This window comes from Pempheris klunzingeri, chromosome 16 (assembly GCF_042242105.1).
Source record: "Pempheris klunzingeri isolate RE-2024b chromosome 16, fPemKlu1.hap1, whole genome shotgun sequence".
Taxonomy (NCBI): domain Eukaryota; kingdom Metazoa; phylum Chordata; class Actinopteri; order Acropomatiformes; family Pempheridae; genus Pempheris; species Pempheris klunzingeri.
Genome location: NC_092027.1, coordinates 4,930,894 through 4,948,497, shown reverse-complemented (window position 1 = coordinate 4,948,497; position 17,604 = coordinate 4,930,894). Strand labels below are relative to the sequence as shown.

General features: G+C 38.4%; 1 protein-coding gene across 2 annotated transcripts; it reads right to left on the bottom strand.

The window, feature by feature from the left end:
• Nucleotides 1-5,924: 5,924 nt before the first annotated feature.
• Nucleotides 5,925-16,707, bottom strand: LOC139215655 (T-cell differentiation antigen CD6-like). 2 transcript variants are annotated; one of them, XM_070846682.1, is made up of 12 exons: nt 16,592-16,707; nt 15,442-15,537; nt 13,438-13,719; nt 12,542-12,856; nt 11,821-12,135; nt 10,955-11,026; nt 10,630-10,761; nt 9,695-9,808; nt 9,367-9,489; nt 9,018-9,089; nt 7,751-7,924; nt 5,925-6,882 (listed from the first exon to the last, which is right to left on the bottom strand). In XM_070846682.1, exons 1-12 carry the CDS (start codon nt 16,641-16,643, stop codon nt 6,794-6,796), a joined length of 1,836 nt encoding a protein of 611 aa, XP_070702783.1. In that variant the 5' UTR covers nt 16,644-16,707; the 3' UTR covers nt 5,925-6,793. The 2 variants fall into 2 exon arrangements, with proteins under 2 accessions (XP_070702783.1, XP_070702784.1); XM_070846683.1 differs by lacking the exon at nt 9,367-9,489.
• Between the last annotated feature and the right edge of the window lie 897 nt (nt 16,708-17,604).

Sequence of the window (17,604 nt, the reverse complement as noted above, 5' to 3'; positions counted from 1 at the left end):
GTCTGACACAAACAGGGACAACAGCTGCTTTATCTTACATGTCTGAAGTCAAAAAACCCTAAAAGTCTTGTTTCTTTACTGAGAAACAACCTGACGTCCAAACTGGACTTGGCACAGGTCTGCCAGCTGCTCTCCGCCCACTTCACTGGACACTTTTTAGAACCAGTTTGGACCTTTTTTGCAGGACAATCAAAATGGAAGCTGTGAAAAAGGTCTGTTTGTTATTTCTTGCATCTGTTGGTCTTTTGTGTTTTGTATCTTTATACATGAAATATCATATAATATACATTTTCCATGTTCTTTTTATTCTGCTATTTCTTTTTTTTAAGTTACATTTAAATATAAAGCATCTTGAAAACACTGTAACCATCTAAAGAGGATCCTGCATTAATACCTGATGGTATAATGTCAAATTCTAGATATAAGACCTATAAATCCTGCAGCTCCATTCAACAGGGCAAATATTTGCCCCCTGGCCAACTAACAGGTTATCATGGCTACAACCCTAGTTTACAACAGTGCTTCAATTATTTATAATGTTCCTGTTCTTCTGTCATCATTCTTAATTTCATGCATCCATCTGAAACCTGTTGAGCAACAGTTATTGTCTCATGCTTAGGAAATAGTTACAGGATCACTTTGACTGACAAGAATAATAAGTAAATGAACCACTCCTGGTCAGCACTGGTACAAACATGTACAGTTCACCATCCTACGATGTGGTCCAGTCCACAGTGTCCCACACACATTGTTTGTATCTGCAGGGTTTTGTTTCCATGCCTCCCTTGGTCTGAAAACTTGTCCGCAGGGAACAGCACACTGCAATCAGGCCCGGTTTATGGCAGCCAATCTGCCATTCACTGGAGACCAAGATTGATGACGCCTGTCCTGACTGACTGGTACTCAGAGCAAGATGCTGCTGTCCGACATGCAACGCACACTCATAAACCTCAGTCCATCTGGTCGGAGGCAAACAAGGAAATGTGTCCATAAATTCTTACCTGCTTGAGAAATTTTTGGGTTGGACAAGCGTTGAAGGAAAAAAGCACAGTTCCCTGAATCTTAATGGTCAAACTGTCTGTGTTTAGCTGGAGACTACTGCACATCCTTGTGTCCTTCAGTTATGTTGCCCTTTTGACCTGCTGACCAGACTACTTACATTAACTAGACACAATGTATTCTCCCATGAATGCCGTGTTAACCACCACAGGCTCCCATTGACACTCAAACGGAAGTATTTTTACGGCCTCCAAGCACCACTGAACAAGTTTAAAGCAGCTTAATTGCAGCGTTGACCTGATTGGCAGCTATGTGAATGTGTCTTGGTGGGGAAGAGGCCACAGACTGTTAACTGCAGCGAGGTGCTAAGAAGAAAAAAGGTTAATGAGCTAAACGCTGCGCTGCCAGGCCAGCTTTCAAGTTGGGATTCATTTCTCTATACAGACTAATAAATGGGTCTTATGAGAAAGGTACGGTGGCCCTGAGGTGCCAAACACAACAATACTGAATAGTAGTCAAGACAGAAAACATGACAACATTTCAGAAAACACAACCAAGTTTTCTTGATAACTGGGTCAGTTGGACACCTACACATTAATGGGTTAACGTTACCCAGTGCAACCCAAAACCAAAGGGCTGTTCTGATCCTGTGTCAGTGTTTTTCTTAGGTTACTGTTCCCTGTTATTATCTATACAAGCTCTTTTTAAACTCAAATGTCAGTATTTGTTTCTGATTGATAGTAAAACGTATCCTTTGCAGTTTTGGCATTCATGTTTTGTACAACTAACAAAATCCGAGTTCAGTCTGGGCCCTTTGCTGCATGTCACCCTGTCTCTCTAGTCTCTCTACTGTCACTGTCAAATAAAGTAGAAATGCAAAAAAACAGAAAAAAGAAAAGAAGTTTTTATATTTATTAATCTAAAATTCGGATGTCCCATGTTATTACTATCATTTTCTTTTAAAGCATTTCATCTGATGTTGTGTTTTGCACCTCACAGCCTCCATAGTCCTGTTATCTATGACTGATTATCACGTTTGTTCTTCTCCGAAGACATAAATTCGACAAGTGTTTAGTTCCAGAGTTTCAGTAAACCATCTGTGACAAACATTGCAAACTTTACACAGCCAAACCATGAGATTCAAACTCTTGTCTGGTACAGTAGTAACAGGAAATGAGGTAACGAGGGCCTCTCTGGGAGTGCACAGCATGGAGAGCGATGCACTGACCCGTGGCAACCCAGACAGGTCCACTGAACTTTAAAGGTGAATTGGATCAGGGCCCCTGCCCGGCCGCTCAGCCAAAAACCTCCTGATGAGGGCTTAGCAGCGGCAGTGAAAGCAACCTAATGAGTGAAGAGTAATCAACACTATTACTGGGCCTTGGAAGCGCACCCAAGCCTCAGCCCAGCAGGCTGTAATGTCATTTACTGCCAAACTATAGGCTGATTCACTGTAAGAGTGACTAATCAGGAGACAGGAATATTAGTGAATGTAATGGCTTTAGGATCAATCTCTGCCATTGTAGGGCCGAAGGAAAAAAAGGCTTTGATTAATAAGCTGAAGTGGATTTTTCTCCCGGATCTGCAACCATCTGGGGCTCTACCTAAACTGATGACCTCACTGCATTTCATTGGCTGCAGTCCATCCAGCAACATGTCCCTGGCAATCACAGAGCAGTGCCAATATAAAGGCCAAGTCAAGAGCAAAACCTCCACGGCTGCAGTGAAGTAAAGCACCAATCAGACATGTTAGAGTCTGTGTTTCTGCACTTTCTTTTCATTGTTGTAATGGTACATGACACCTGGTCTGAAGTATCTGTAATGATGTAGACAGCTACTTATAAAAGGTTGTGAGACTGAAAATACTGTTTCAGTACAGACTTATTCAAGAATGTGATGCTTTATTATTCCATGTGGAACACAAATGATACAGGGATTTAAAATGCATACAGGTGCTTTTGGAAGGTAGAGGTGCAACTCATAATGACAAGATAAAAAATGTGGACACAATAATGCCCAATAACAATAAGTTGCAATAACAGTTGCAGGAATCAGGTTTTTGGGCCACGAGGAGTCAGAAGAACTGACATATCATCGCCTTCTTCACATAAAACCTCATTAATGTTCATTAATATGCAGCCTTGAAACTGAGTGTTTCTTAATAATACCTTGTGTTAACAAACATCACGTCCCATTTTTTATAGTGTAATAATAAGTGTGGTAATAGTGGTAACAGCTAAAAAAACCTAAAAATGACCTTAGGGCTTTGGTGAATTAGACATATGAAATGAAACATATGGATACATATGGGTGCAACTAAGATGTAATCTCCTGTGCTGCTGCTTTTTTTATGGAAGCTGTAGTTTTTCTGTTTCTGTTTCTTTTTTGGCATTTTTTAACCTTTATTATACAGTGACAGCGAAGAGGTGGACAGGAAATATGGGAGAGAGAGGGGAAGGGGAAGGGGGGGGGGGTTTAGAGGTCAGTGGCTGGAAATGAAGTGTTGATGGTTGCGACCATGTTGCCATGAGCCCAGTTGTTGTTTAACTTTTTTAAAGCCACAGGTTTCAGTCTCCAAGAGCCACTGCAGCAGTGGATGCTGATTTGTGGTAGAATATGGACAGTAAAGGAATACGCTTCACTCTTTCTGGAAGACTAAAGAATTAAATGCTGAATGAGAGTTTGAATTGAGTCACAGAAGCTTGTTGAAAGATGTCAGCTCTTTATAAAGCCTCTATTGCTGACGTGTTGGCAAACAAATGTCAACTTACTCATTGTTTTTGGCCTCTGACTAATTCAAGTCCATTATTCTCTCTCCTTTTTTGGCTCTTTCCACCAAATCCTGACAGAAATATCTGTCTCTGTAGTTGCTAAATGCTCCACTGTTGGTTTTCTGTGTGTGTATTATCAAGTCATTGTTTACTCACTGGCTTTTTCCCATTGTTTTGGCTGCAGGCTGTCCCCTGTCCTTCAGGGAATCTATCTTGTCCAGTTGTCAATTTGTGATCCCATTACAGAACAGGTGGTCGTGTATAGGCAATGATATATAGTTGAAAGTTCCAGAAATAGCAAGTCAGTGAACCTTGAGTTGGGAATATTTTATTTCAATTTGCATTTCCAGAGTCACCAAACGATCATAAAGACATAAAACTAGCCGGCAACTTCATTCATAATCTTTTATGTCTGTTTTTCCAAAATATTCCAAAAACTGGATTGTTTCAGGTTCTCAAATGTGAAAATTTCCAGCTTTTCTTGGTTTTGCGTTATAATAAGTTGAATATTTGGGGGTTTTGGACTGTTTGTCATTTTATTGTTTTCTAATGTTTTTAGAACAAGAGTTTCATTGATTAATCAAGAAAATAATCAGCAGATTAATCAGTAACAAAAATAATTATTAGATGCAGCCCTAGTCACAAATAAACCTCCATGCTCAAATATTATTATAATCAATCAAATGACAAAGTGGTGAACCCACGGAGAACTCTGCTGCTCAGCTTTTTAGCTTCTTTTAGCTCATTTCCTGCTTGGTTCAGCCTCACAGCCTCATTCCGAGCCATTAATAGGCAAACAACTATAAACAACCTCTCCAAAACCAACTGTACACAACCATCAAACAGGCAACAAAGTCAGAGACAAGCTGGTGAACATATTGACATGACGTTTACTAGCTTTCAGTACGCTGCATATTTTTAACACATGTCCCATGAAAAAAAGGCCAAAAAAGCTTGTTGTGCCAAACTCTAGTCGCTGTAATATTCTTTATTGTAAATGTTACTGGACTTCAGAGGAGTCCTAAACAAAAACTGCAGCAGCTGTAATGTCGGGTTGCAACATGTCTACATATAGTTTGCAGGCAGGTACTGTCGTCTCCAGGCCTCCTGTAACAAACAGAGTTCAAAAGTTTAAACTCAGGCGAGATCAGTTGTCGGGACACTTTAAGCAACTTACGGACTTATGGAGCCATAATCCTTAACGTGTAACTGATTTAATGAACAAAGTAAAAACAGAGGGTTGATCCTCTAATCCCTCAAATACTACAAGCTACTTGAAATACTAGTGAACTACATTTCTTTCCCCTTAATGTTAATCAGGACTGTAAATCCACAGATTTTGAGATTCTGACTTATCAATCTTTCACAGCAGAATAAAACAAAAGCAAGAAGTTTGAGGAGGATCTGTAATATATCAAACTGCATACTTTTAGATGGAATCTCTGTTAAGTGGTGTGTGGGTTGGTGTGTGTGCGAGTGTGCTGGATTCTCTGGCATGTGAAAGAGATTGAGTTTCATAAGGAGATCTGGTCGTTAATTCGCCTGTTTATCTCGATGCAGAGCTCTGGACTAAATTTGAGTGTAATATATGATTCTCTCAGACACGTTTTATCTTCACTAACTACTCCGTCTACCTCCTCCTTTTCTCCTCGGCTTCACCTCCCATCCTCCCCCTCCACTCGCCTCGACACACTCTTATCCTCCTCTTCCTTGCCAAATACCTTCCAGTCAAAAAACACCCAAATCTGCTGGTTATCAGTCTAATGCATCATCTCTCCCACTTCTCACGTTAGCTCAGCCGAAGCTAATCCATGTTCATCCATGCGTTCACCACTGCCACCCCCCTATTAAAAGTTTTGCAGGTGCTTTGAAGCAGTTTGTCACGTTTACCTCCACAAAACAAGACATCACTTAGATTCAAGGCATCACTTTGGATCAGGAGGAAGCGTTGATGCTGTGCAGCTGCTGCAGATGTAATGGACCAAGAAGAGCTGTGCCAGGTCTGGTTTCAGACTGCTCTGATGGTTTATGTTGGCCCCCGATCAGGATCCAGAGTTCCCCTCTCAAACTTTTTCACAGTGCATTATTTGGACTTCGACTCCCTCACTCTGCATCAATGGGTATTTGTCACAAAGTCTTACAGCCAGGAAAACATTTCTTTGGAAAAATATTTTATGGTATTACAAGTTTTTTTTTCCTCTAGTTTACGTGTGAGGGCTTTACTTCAGTGAGAGACTTTAACCTCCAGTTATTTACAAGCTTGTAGTGCCACCTTGTGGTAGAACTAGTTTGATTACACTTTTACAAACGCCTGCAGGGTGACATGTTGCAAATATTAGCAGATCTGAAAACACAATATGGCCAAAAGTATAAGGACACAAATGTTATGTACTTTTGGTCCGTACATGTTTATTATGATTTAGATGTCTCAGTTACGATCAAGACAAATGTTAACATTACTACAAAAATATAGTTTTTAGTATTAGTTCGTTTTAGAATGGCACATTCAACAATCACGCGTATGAGTGTCCACATACTTTTGGCCATGTAGTGCACATCACAATTATATTATAATTATATGAATACATAATAGTTATTACAGAAAACTGTTACGCACTTAACATTAAACATTTAAAATCCCAAAGAAAACAAATACATATGTCCCAGCTGCTTCTACTACATTCACAGAGCACCTAAACATAACTTCTAAGTTTGATTTCCTTCCTTCCAGGTAGTCGTTCATTTTAATTCTCAAGTCTCAAGGCACTTTAAATATTAACTTGCTTTAGAAAGAACATTTCAACATATCTTTTTGCTTAAGTAAAATTATGACCATCTTTAGATGCCTGAGCCAAATGTAACTCTTGTTCAGCATTTCAATGTTGAACTTGTAGCTACTGTAGAAAATGAAATGTAGCCATTCAAATGTGAAACAGTTGGTCTTAAAGTACATGTTTTCTCTCAGTGCAGTTTCACCACACAGCCACACTCCGGTGAGCTGGAGTTATCTCCTCTGGTTGTGATTAGTTGCCGATGTCATCGTAGTCATCCTCAGATGGAAAGTTTTGGTCGGGGCTCACAGGGGAGTAGATGGGCCCGTCACCTTCATCATCTAATGATTAGACAGTAACAAAGAGCAGCAAATGTTATACTGTACATCTCATTTTTCTCGTCTGTTGCTGCAGCAGCTGTTTTTTTATGTTAACCTGGATTGTGCAGCTTTGTTGTTTGTCCAGAGTAAAATTGATCATTGCTGTGTTCGAGCTTTGAAGGGTGATTGATGGCAGAAGACTGGCTCAGTCCTGACACTGTAATTTGTTAGAGCAGCAGCACTGACTGTAAGCTACAAACCCCCACAGATTTATTTAAGGGGCTGTACAAAAATGAATAGGATGAGGAGGTGGGATGAATCTTATATTCAATTGGCTAGACTAGGGGTTGTTACTAATTTCTTTGGTAACCTTCCTCCACGATTTCAAAATGACATGACGGTACTGATACCAGCTAAAACAGGTAGTGAGTGCATGATAGTGGATCCTAATTTAGATCTGAAAGGAGAAGTTTAACAGACGTATGCCCTTTCTTGCTGAGACCAACTGACCGTTCTCATGTCCGTGGTGAATATGAAGCTATGGTTAGTAGCCAGTTATCATAGCTTAGCATACAGTAATATATTTAAACAGGGGGAACCAGCCAGCACGTTTTTGATGAAACGCCTGCTGGCTACAGCTTCATATTTCCATACAGACACAAGAGTTTTATTTTCCAACATGTTGAATTATTCACTGTTCAAAACAGTTGCCATTACACACAATAGAAAAGGAATTAAATATATATATATTTATGGAAAACATAACAAAGAGGTTTTCTTACTATTCACTTTCATACAATTAATTACATTTTTTTTTTTACAGTTCCTTAGTTCATATTTTATGGTAACTAAAGGATGGAAGGGAAGCAGGTGCATGAATCTGACTGACCGGGAGTGACCTCGACATAGCCGTTGTTTGTGTTTTCGTAGCATTCCTCAGAGGAGGTGCTGGAGGTATCAAACGAGTCCACTGAGATCTTTGACACTCTGGCATATTGAGGCTCTGAGGGGCCGCCGTGGTGGCCGGTAAAGACTCCCATTACTTCATTTTTTGGTCCCGCATCTAAAAAAGATTTAATGAGAATGTAACATTAATGACAGAGAAAAATGTGTAAAAGTGAAAATGATGTCTCTTATAGTTAGTTACAAGAAAATGTTTTGTATGGTGATGATACAATTAGGAATTGACTGTTCAGGTCCTTGTCTATTACCACAGTCTTACAGGACAATAGGCCTGATTACAGATTGTACAAAGTACGATGTTAAACTACATTTTTGATTACAATATAAAGAATCAATTTAATTACAGAAAACTCATAACTCATAAAGATGGTTAAACATTGCTCAGAGGGCTCTATATCTAGAATATAGGTAGTTCATGTGACTTTTTGATTTTAACTCTTTCAACATGAGGGAGGTTACATTTGTAATAGTTTAACAGATAATATGAGAATCTATTACACTTAAAACAAAAAACAAAAACAGGTGTGAATACTTTTTATGTAAAGAAAAGAGGGGGGGGGTGGATTAATGTAGGCCTACTAAAAATATACATTCATATACATTTTGCATAATGAATACTACAGTATCTGCCATAAATGATGATAAATAATAAATCTGCATGTCTCAACAAATTTGTGTCTTTGGTTTTTGTTTTATCTTTACATGTGTGTATTCTTGTACTTGCAACACAGTGAGGACCAGAACGTGCATGTTGCTGGCAGAGTGAGGACATTTTGGGGAATTAAAGGCATTTTGGCCAGTCCTCACAACTTCAAAGGTCTGTTTTGACATTAAGACTTGGTATTAAGGTTAAGGTTAGAACTGGGTTTGGGTTGAGGATTGGATTTTATGACAAAATAAAACCAAAACAAATCAGTGTAACTCATAAGATATCCTTGATAAATAACAGTTCATCCATCCATCCATCCAAGTTAATTGTAACTAAAAATAAATGACATTTGGTGAAGACATTTCTGTATCGAACACCGACTATGATGGTAAATGTGTTCAGAAAATCCCACCCATGATTAAAGCTCGGTTTGTGCCATTCTACTCCCCGATCATTACTCTAGTGCTGTGCAGCAGTGTGTGTATTTGAGATCTGCAAAGTGTCTGTGTCTTTGTGACGCCTTAACAAACTAACGGTGACTCACCTTCCTCAAAGAGGCTGTCAAGTCCTGACGGCCTCATCAAAGCATTCGTGTCGGTTTTGTACCTCTGAGAATCTGGGTACGAAATGATGCACATGAAGGACTGTTTTAATTACAAATCATCCTGCAAACGTTCAGTGCAAACAGCATTTATCTGCACAGACCGCACACGCGCGCACACACACACACACACACACACACACACACACACACCCACACACATGGCAGAGCAATTTTAACCGCAGATATGCAGAAATGCAGCAACAGAGCAAGAGAACATCTCCAGAGGCAAAGACTGAGAAACACACAGGATTAAATACAAATGGAGAGGAAATAAAGGAACGTAGCTCACTCCGAAAGGTTGACAAAGGGACAGATGGCTCATTGCTTGGCTCAAACTGCTCATAGTCTGTATCTACTGACGTGCTGTCAACACTACTAAGCTGGGTCCAAAGATACCTGGGGTTGGAGGGGACTTTTTTGAGACAAACACAAAAAAAAAAAAAACGACTTAATGAGTTGACTACATGCTCCGAAGGTGCTGCACAATTCTGCGTCTTTCTCACCACTATACAAGCATATAAATGCATATATACTGTATATATATATGCATGGTATAAAGAAAGAGAAGCCAGAAACACATTCACTTTCATGTATCATGCTCTTGGAAAGCCACTGACCATCCGCTTGAGGTGGGTTGGTGGTGACCTTGACGAGGTTGACAGCGTCTTGGTAGTTGTGGTGGTTTTCAGAGGCAGGTCGTGGGCTGGTGCGCGACTGCTGCAGCAAAAACGCTGTGGACAGAATTACCAGCATATAGATGATTATAATTAACTCATGCTGTGTGTTTAACTGTGTCTGGAGGGTCCACAGTCTGATAGAGAGAAGAGAGATTGGTGTAAGTATTTTAAAAATGATCTTAAAAATGAGAGTTAGGGGTATCAACACACTGGCGTCATAGGATCAAATCAGATATGCTATTCTTTGAACAACTTAAAACATTCAGTCTACTAACATTTAAGAAAAATATTATTAAAAATGTTAAGAAATTCTTTAAAAATTCTTAATTTAATTATTTAAAAGAAAATCTCCTCTACTACCCTAATGAAGGAAATTAAGACAAACGTGTGTGTATAATGAACCTTATCAGAATAATCTGCCTAAAATCAAAACCTAAAATATGATTTTAAGGATTTTACTGATTTAGTTTGCAGCTCCTGATTTTTCAGATTCTAGGACTGATCGTAAATCAAATGAGTTATTAAAATCTGTGGCTGCAACCAACAATTATTTTAATTATTGATTTTCTTGATTAATCAATTAGTTGTTTCATCTGTAAAATGTCAGAAAATGGTGAAAAATGCTGATCAGTGTTTCCCAAATCCTAAGATGACGTCATCAAGTGTCTTGTTTTGTCCCCAACACAAAGATATTCAGTTTACTGCCACAGAGAAGTAAAGAAACGAGGAAATATTCACATTCACAAAAAGATTTCGTAGTTGATGATCAAAATTGTTCGTGAGCAATTTAATACTTGACAAATAATCAATTTCTACTCTACGCTGCTCGACTAAAATCACTTTTATTTCTTCACACATTAAACTGCTTGACCTACCGTGTCTTCTTCTGTAGTGGCAGCAGAGGATCGTGTTAATGATCAGAAACACGAGGAACAGGAGACACAGAGCGGTGGTGCTGAGGAGCTGCGGTGTGAGGAAGTCTTTTTCAGCTGCTTTTCCTGTATTTTCTACGACGGACAGAGAAAAAAACACCCATCAATCTCAGACTATACTTTTCATAATTCTCAGTACTTGTTTTAGCACCTAAAACATACTGAGACATATTCTGTTGTTGTTTCCTCTTAGATAAATGATTATTTTAAGTATCACTTATAAATATAATGTGATATATGTCTTTTTTAATAATAATAAAATATTTACTAGTCGTCCAACTTGTAATCACAGTTGCATTAGCTGCGGAGACTGTGGTGGCTGTGGGAAACCCGAGGGAACCTGCAGGACAAAAACATCGTCTTTTTGTTCAACACAGTCTGGATGTGAGCAGGCAAATAAAGAGAAGAGCTCATTTCATATTTCTACTAGTTCATATGATTCTGTAAATACTGAACACTAAGCCAGAAAATAGAATTTGGAATAAAATTTGTTAAGTTAAAGCTTCATTTACAGAAAATTGACTAAACATGAGAGAAACGGTACTTTGACGATTATCTAAACATGACTCAAATATAACTTTACAACTTTACAGAGAAGCACTGAATAAGTGCTTAATAAACCACTCTCACATTATCACATCACATCATCAGTTTAAATGATCATTTAGGGGACAAACACAAATGATTTTACATCATGACTTATTTAGCGTTATTTAGCGGAAAGTGGACAACATCCCCTGAAAGTGCAAATATTTTGTTACGTTTTTTTAGTACTAATGCCTAAAAACGTGATGATTTACAGAGGAGTGTCGTGCTATAAGATCAACTAATAAACAAAACATAATGTAAAATGTGTTACCTGTATTGACAAAGAAAGTCAAATAATTAAACAAGGATGTCATTTTCATACAAGGGCCCAAAAATAGCTGGAAACTAAAGAAAAGTATTTGTATTAAACAAATAAAATACATGTTTGTTTCCTGTTTTCTACTTTTTTATTTAAGAATAAAAATAAAAACCTTTTTACTGCGTCATCAGGTTTTGTTTCTGTCTATAAAATCAGTTCAATCCTACACTATATTGTTGTTTTTGGAGAAAAACATACGACACAAACACAAAAACTGTGTTGCTTACCATTACAGATGATACCAGATGCTTTTGAGTCGGTGCACAGGTGCATTTTGTTGTAGATCTCCCTGCACTGCCACAGACTCTGCATGTCTTTGCCACACTGATAGAACCACAGCGTCCCGTTGTTGTGGGCCAGAGCAGGAAGAAACTGGGAGAACTTCATGGCCTCTGCGCCACACTGCAGCATGGAGCACACCATGGAGGCCATGTTTTTATTCCAGCAGTTATCACACACCGTACCCCAGCTGCCGTTTCGGTGGATCTCCACTTTACCAGAGCAGTGGTCCAGACCTCCAGTCAGCCTGACTGCTCTCATCTCTGCACACAGAAATATTCAAACTGTTTTAGAGGAAAATAAACGTGATGTTCTCTGCTGTAGATTAAGGTTCAGTAATTATTTCATTGAGGACAGTGAAGTCAAGCCTTTAACATTTTCAATCTGTGGGTAGTTCTTACATTTATAACCTACACAAGAGGGGTGTTTTAAGATTCAATATCAGTCTGTCTGTCCACCACTTTGTTCCAGATTTAAATATCTCAACATCTATTGCCATGACACTTTGCACAGACATTCATGGTACCCAGAGGATGAATCCTCCTGACTTTGGTGTCTGTGTCGCCGGCACTGAGAGTTCCCCACTCATCAAACCGACTAAACAATAAAAGTACTACTGTAATTTTACTGTTTTCTTTTGTGTGTATGATGATGTTCTCAGACTGTGACCTGAGCACACGACACCAGCATCCTCCTTGTGTCCGCAGTCAGGCTCGTCCTGTGCAGCCGGACACGCCCACAGGTTCTCCTCTTTGCCCGTACAGTTCAGCTCGTCCAGGTGGACGGGTCCTCTGCCGGGGGGGAAGGATCCGTCCTGTCCCGTCACACTGATGGCGTAACCGCAGCCGAGCTGGCCGCACGCCACATCGGCATCACGCAGGTCCCACTGGTCATCACACACGGTGCCCCACCTCCCATCTCTCCACAACTCCACCCGTCCAGCACAGCGGTCCGGTCCTCCTGCCAGCCGTACAGCCTGGTGGCCTGAGGAGGACATCATCATGCTGTCAGCTTATGGCACTGTGTGGCTGGGAAATACCTTTATGGCTGTTTATTCAGCAAGATTTACACTAATTGGACATGAAGTCAGACATTTCTTTCAAACCTTGCAAATCAGTCATTTTGGACTTTTTACTGAATATCAATACTCAAATTTGTTATTATGTCGAGGAACACCAGATCTTGTCCCTATTTAATATGTATTATTTACTTGTACACACTCCTTTATTGTTCTGCAACTTCTTAATTTAGTTGTCTGTCATCACTTTAGTGACAGTCAAGCGAGCCACTAAACTAGCTGTCTGACACTAGTGCGTTACTAATGCAGCATCTCAAGTAACTGTTACTGTTGTTTGAATGTCATTTAATAATTGCTTTACAAGCATTTCAGTCCTTTTTTAGTCTTTCAGAGCTGAGTCTTTGTTGAAAAGATAGATTTAGTTTATTAGTTTAAAGGATCAAACTCGATACTAAATATGTTTAATGTTACAATATTAAAGCTGCAGTCCATAGCAGCTTACAGTGAGCTTACAGATACAGTAGAGCTCAGTAGAGAAAACCCTTACCACAGACAACTCCGGCAATCACGGTGCAGTGGCCTCCCACGCTCTGTGAACAGTTCTGCAAACGACCTTCTCTGTACAAGCAGTCGTGAAAACAGCTTGTGTTGGGAGGTGAACCAGCTCTGCTCACATGATAGACGCCGCCGCAGTCGAGATCCTGGCAGATCTGTTTAATTAACACTTCTGTCGAGCTTGCCGCGAACGCCACCACTTCGCCACTCCTGTTTCCAGTCATCCTGAGTGTGAAGTTGCATTTACCAGTGAGTTTGTGAATGTGAGGGTGACCTGAGGACACACACACAAGCAGAACGGCAGACATCAGTTATTATTCGGCATCAATAAATGTTTTCATTGTTTATTGTGTTTGTTATGTTTTGGATCTGAGCTAACACAGCTGATGATGACTATACAGTATATTATACTGAATGATTTATTATTCAGTGGAATGTGCTTCAAGGTTTTATTTTGTCTTTATGTAACTAATACAGAATCTGCTGCTTTTTACCACTGTGAGACAAATGTTGGAAAAGTTCAGTTTGTACTCTAAAGGAAAATAACACAAATCTGCTCATTTAAAAAAATATATTTTTCTTATTGTCAAAAAAAGACCAAATACTTTCTGATTCTCCTTCCTGTTTTTTTATAATCTCATTGTAAATGTAATAATATTAATATATTAAACATAAATGTCACAAATATATACTTGGGCTGTGCATAAAAGCTGGGTTATTTCCCAGAACAGGTGGTCACTGTAGTTTTAGCGAATGTTTCTGTATGTATGACATTTTTTGGGACTGCTCACTGCTATTTAGTGCACAACAGGATGTTGTATGTGGAACTGAACAAAAACCCTCAATGTGTGTGAGCATCGAGTCTGTACAGACGGCCCAACACTCCACATCAAACACATCCAACCACCAACTAATCAAGATCATTTTGGTGTTCAAGCACTTGGACCAGAGCAGTTTGGCTGAAACATGAAAAGAGACCACAAATATGAATTGTATGCTAATTTCTGACCCCCCCCACCACCACCACCACCACCACCACCATCTAATTGTCTGTGTTGTCAGTTTTACATTTCTTTTAACCTCCATAACATCTGTGTGTACGTCACTTAAAGTCATGTGTTTATGAAATGATGCACTTTCTTCATAGTTTCAATCCAAAGGAGAGATAAATAGGACCTGCAATAATTAGACCAAAGCTTTACTCTAAGAAACTAAAGTGTTTCCGTTCCATGTATAATGTAAACTATGTTAATTACTTATTTAAGACAATGGCAGGATTAAATATTGAAGTAATATCAAAGTTCCTACCACTTCCTACACTTGATGATTTAACAACTATTTTAAAAGTATTGTCTACGGAGACGTTCTTGTTGTTGGAATGAGCGACTGAAACTTATTGAAAGTGGCATATTTCCTGTTTTCCTGCCCTTTCGGCTATACAATAAGAGAAGAGAAAAGAGGAAAAATTACTGTATTTTTTCCTTTTGAACAACAACGCTCTTTATTGTAACTTTCTTAGCCCTGTTCTTCTGTGTACACTCCAGCAGAAATGTTGCTTATGTCCTTGTCAGCATTATTATTTGGGCAAACGAGATTTCAATGATTCTGAATGCAAATTTCTTGGACTGAGATGTTCCCGTGGCAAAACGGTGCCACACAGAGTTCAGCTGAGCACGAAGCCACACAGAAGCAACCAACAGCAAAGGATGCCTGCAGACTAAACCGGAGTCTGTGTGGGAGAGGGCTTTGCTATCTCACAGTTTGATTTGCACCTGCAAAATTCAGCAAGATGTGTTTCATATGCAGGTCACCCCACATCCTGTGACATTAACAGAAAGAATATTCATACATATTCTGAAGTGTTTGTCCTGATTCTGGACTGAAAGCAGAGTAGAAAAATATGGTATAACTTTGTGTGTATGAGGGAGAGAAAGAGAAAGTGACAGATTATCTTCCTGAATAATAAATTCACACTGCAGAAAAATATTTAACTTACTGTTGAAGTCCTCTTGTGTTACCCCTCTTGTGTCATTTCCCTCTGCTGTCACCTGGACGTCAGCTGGGACGGTCGGAGTGGATGAGTTATGGACACCTGAAATAAATAAAGATTCATTACTCTCACTGCCAGTAACAGTCAAGCCCATGCAGACTACGAACATATGATGTGGTTTATTTTATTCCTATAGTTCCTATTTATCTTATTTTACTCTTTTGATATTCATCTTTTGGATTTATCATAATTTTAACTCTCTTGTCTAGTTTTACTTTGTTTTGTAAAAACAAGTGCTACATAACCACGCGTCTGATTTTTGTGTTTCAGCACACAAATAGAGTGCAGTGAGGAGGATATAAAATATCTTATAATCTTCCATATTCAACACTTTGCATTAGAAAATTGTAATCAAGATTAAAAGTTATAAATTCATGTAGAAAAGTATTTGTATTTTTTCATCAAGAACTATTTCTCTATGTGTTCATCTGTTTAGTCGCTTCTAACGGCCACACCATCTTTGTGAATAACATTTGAATTTTCTTCAAGGCATTTTCTTTAACGGTATTGATGGTTTTCCAAATGAAAAGGATGCATTTGTAAGCTTTAAACATACAAAAAGTAAATAAGAGCAAATAGAATTTGACTAAAGACAACCAATAAGCTCTTTTAATTCTTCTGAAATACATTAAATAAGGTTTTCCACTGTTGTTTGCCCAAAAAATGAGTCTATCCCTCAGATTGCAGTGTGTTTCTTTACCTACATCTAAAATGTTTAGTGTAACTGACTTTTCTCATGATAAATAATGACAAAATGGTAAAACAGAGACAATACCAGCTTCTACCATTTTCCTTCACCGTCAATAATAATTTAACATCTTTAAGTCTAAGTCTAATTTCCATTTAAGATTTAATAAGGCCGACCATGTCCTGCTGTTCTGCTGCAGTGAAATACAAACTGGATCTAATTTAAGTGACAACCACCAACACATTTAGAAAAATAGCATTAAATATAATTTCAACTTTATATGGCAGAAACAAAACTATATTGTTGTTTCAGTTACAGTCCGTAACTCACAACAAAACAGACAGCTTGTGAATAGCTTTTAAAGATCAAATTTATAGATATACATATTTAAAAAACTGTATATGTTACCTTGACAAAGACAGCTCAGTTGGACAATCAAAATACATTTCACCAGCTTCATGTTGTCGACAAAAATGAGGAAATAGTTTCTATTGTCTGAAGTTGAAACTAAGAAACTAAGTGTAATTCAGAACATCTACTGAGTCTGTCTGCATGAAGCGTGGCTTCCTCTCTTGTTGCCTTGATAATCGATCGGCAGAACTTCCCATTTACCACAATGCACCATGACAGGAAGTTCAGCCTGTGGCTTTCACACAGCTCCACTGACACTGGGACTCAAACCACAACACTTAGATGTTTTAGATTTAGACTTTTAATGTTGCGCTGTCATAACTAAACTAAACGAAAGGATTATTGAATTCAAGTCATATTGTCAAAATGTATTTATAGTTAGAATTGCATAATAATAATCAAATGACTTAATGTTTTAAAGCAAATGTGTCTATTTTATAGAAATAATAATATTATTCTATAAATGATGTCATGTCAGCAGTCATGCGATCATATTGATAGGATATAGAGGAAATAAATAGTTTGCCTACAATATACACGACATTAACCTTCAAACTATTTCTAACCAGTGGGGGCGACATTATGTCACAACTGTGATGAAGCACGTCGCCCAAAATGTTCCATATTGTCCTATAATAAAACGGATTAGGCTGCCAACAGATTCGTTCATATATATATCAGAGAATTCAAATGACTGATTTCAACTGAATTTAATTAATTTAATTTGGTTAAAATTGATAACACATTAACCATTAAGCTTAATTAAGGCACAAAAATACCCCAGTGCCCACAACGGGTACAATAACTTGATTTAACCCTTTAATGCCTGAACCATGAAATAATTGCCAGAAAGATCTAACTTTTTGAAACTGGAGTGTTTATTGAACCTTCTGACAAATTACAAAAAAAAAAGAATTTAAAGTTTAAAAAGTTTAATTTGTATCTTTTTTGCTACATCTGGCATTTTTGTGCAATTTATTGCTCACAGTTTGTTTATCTTAAACAAACAA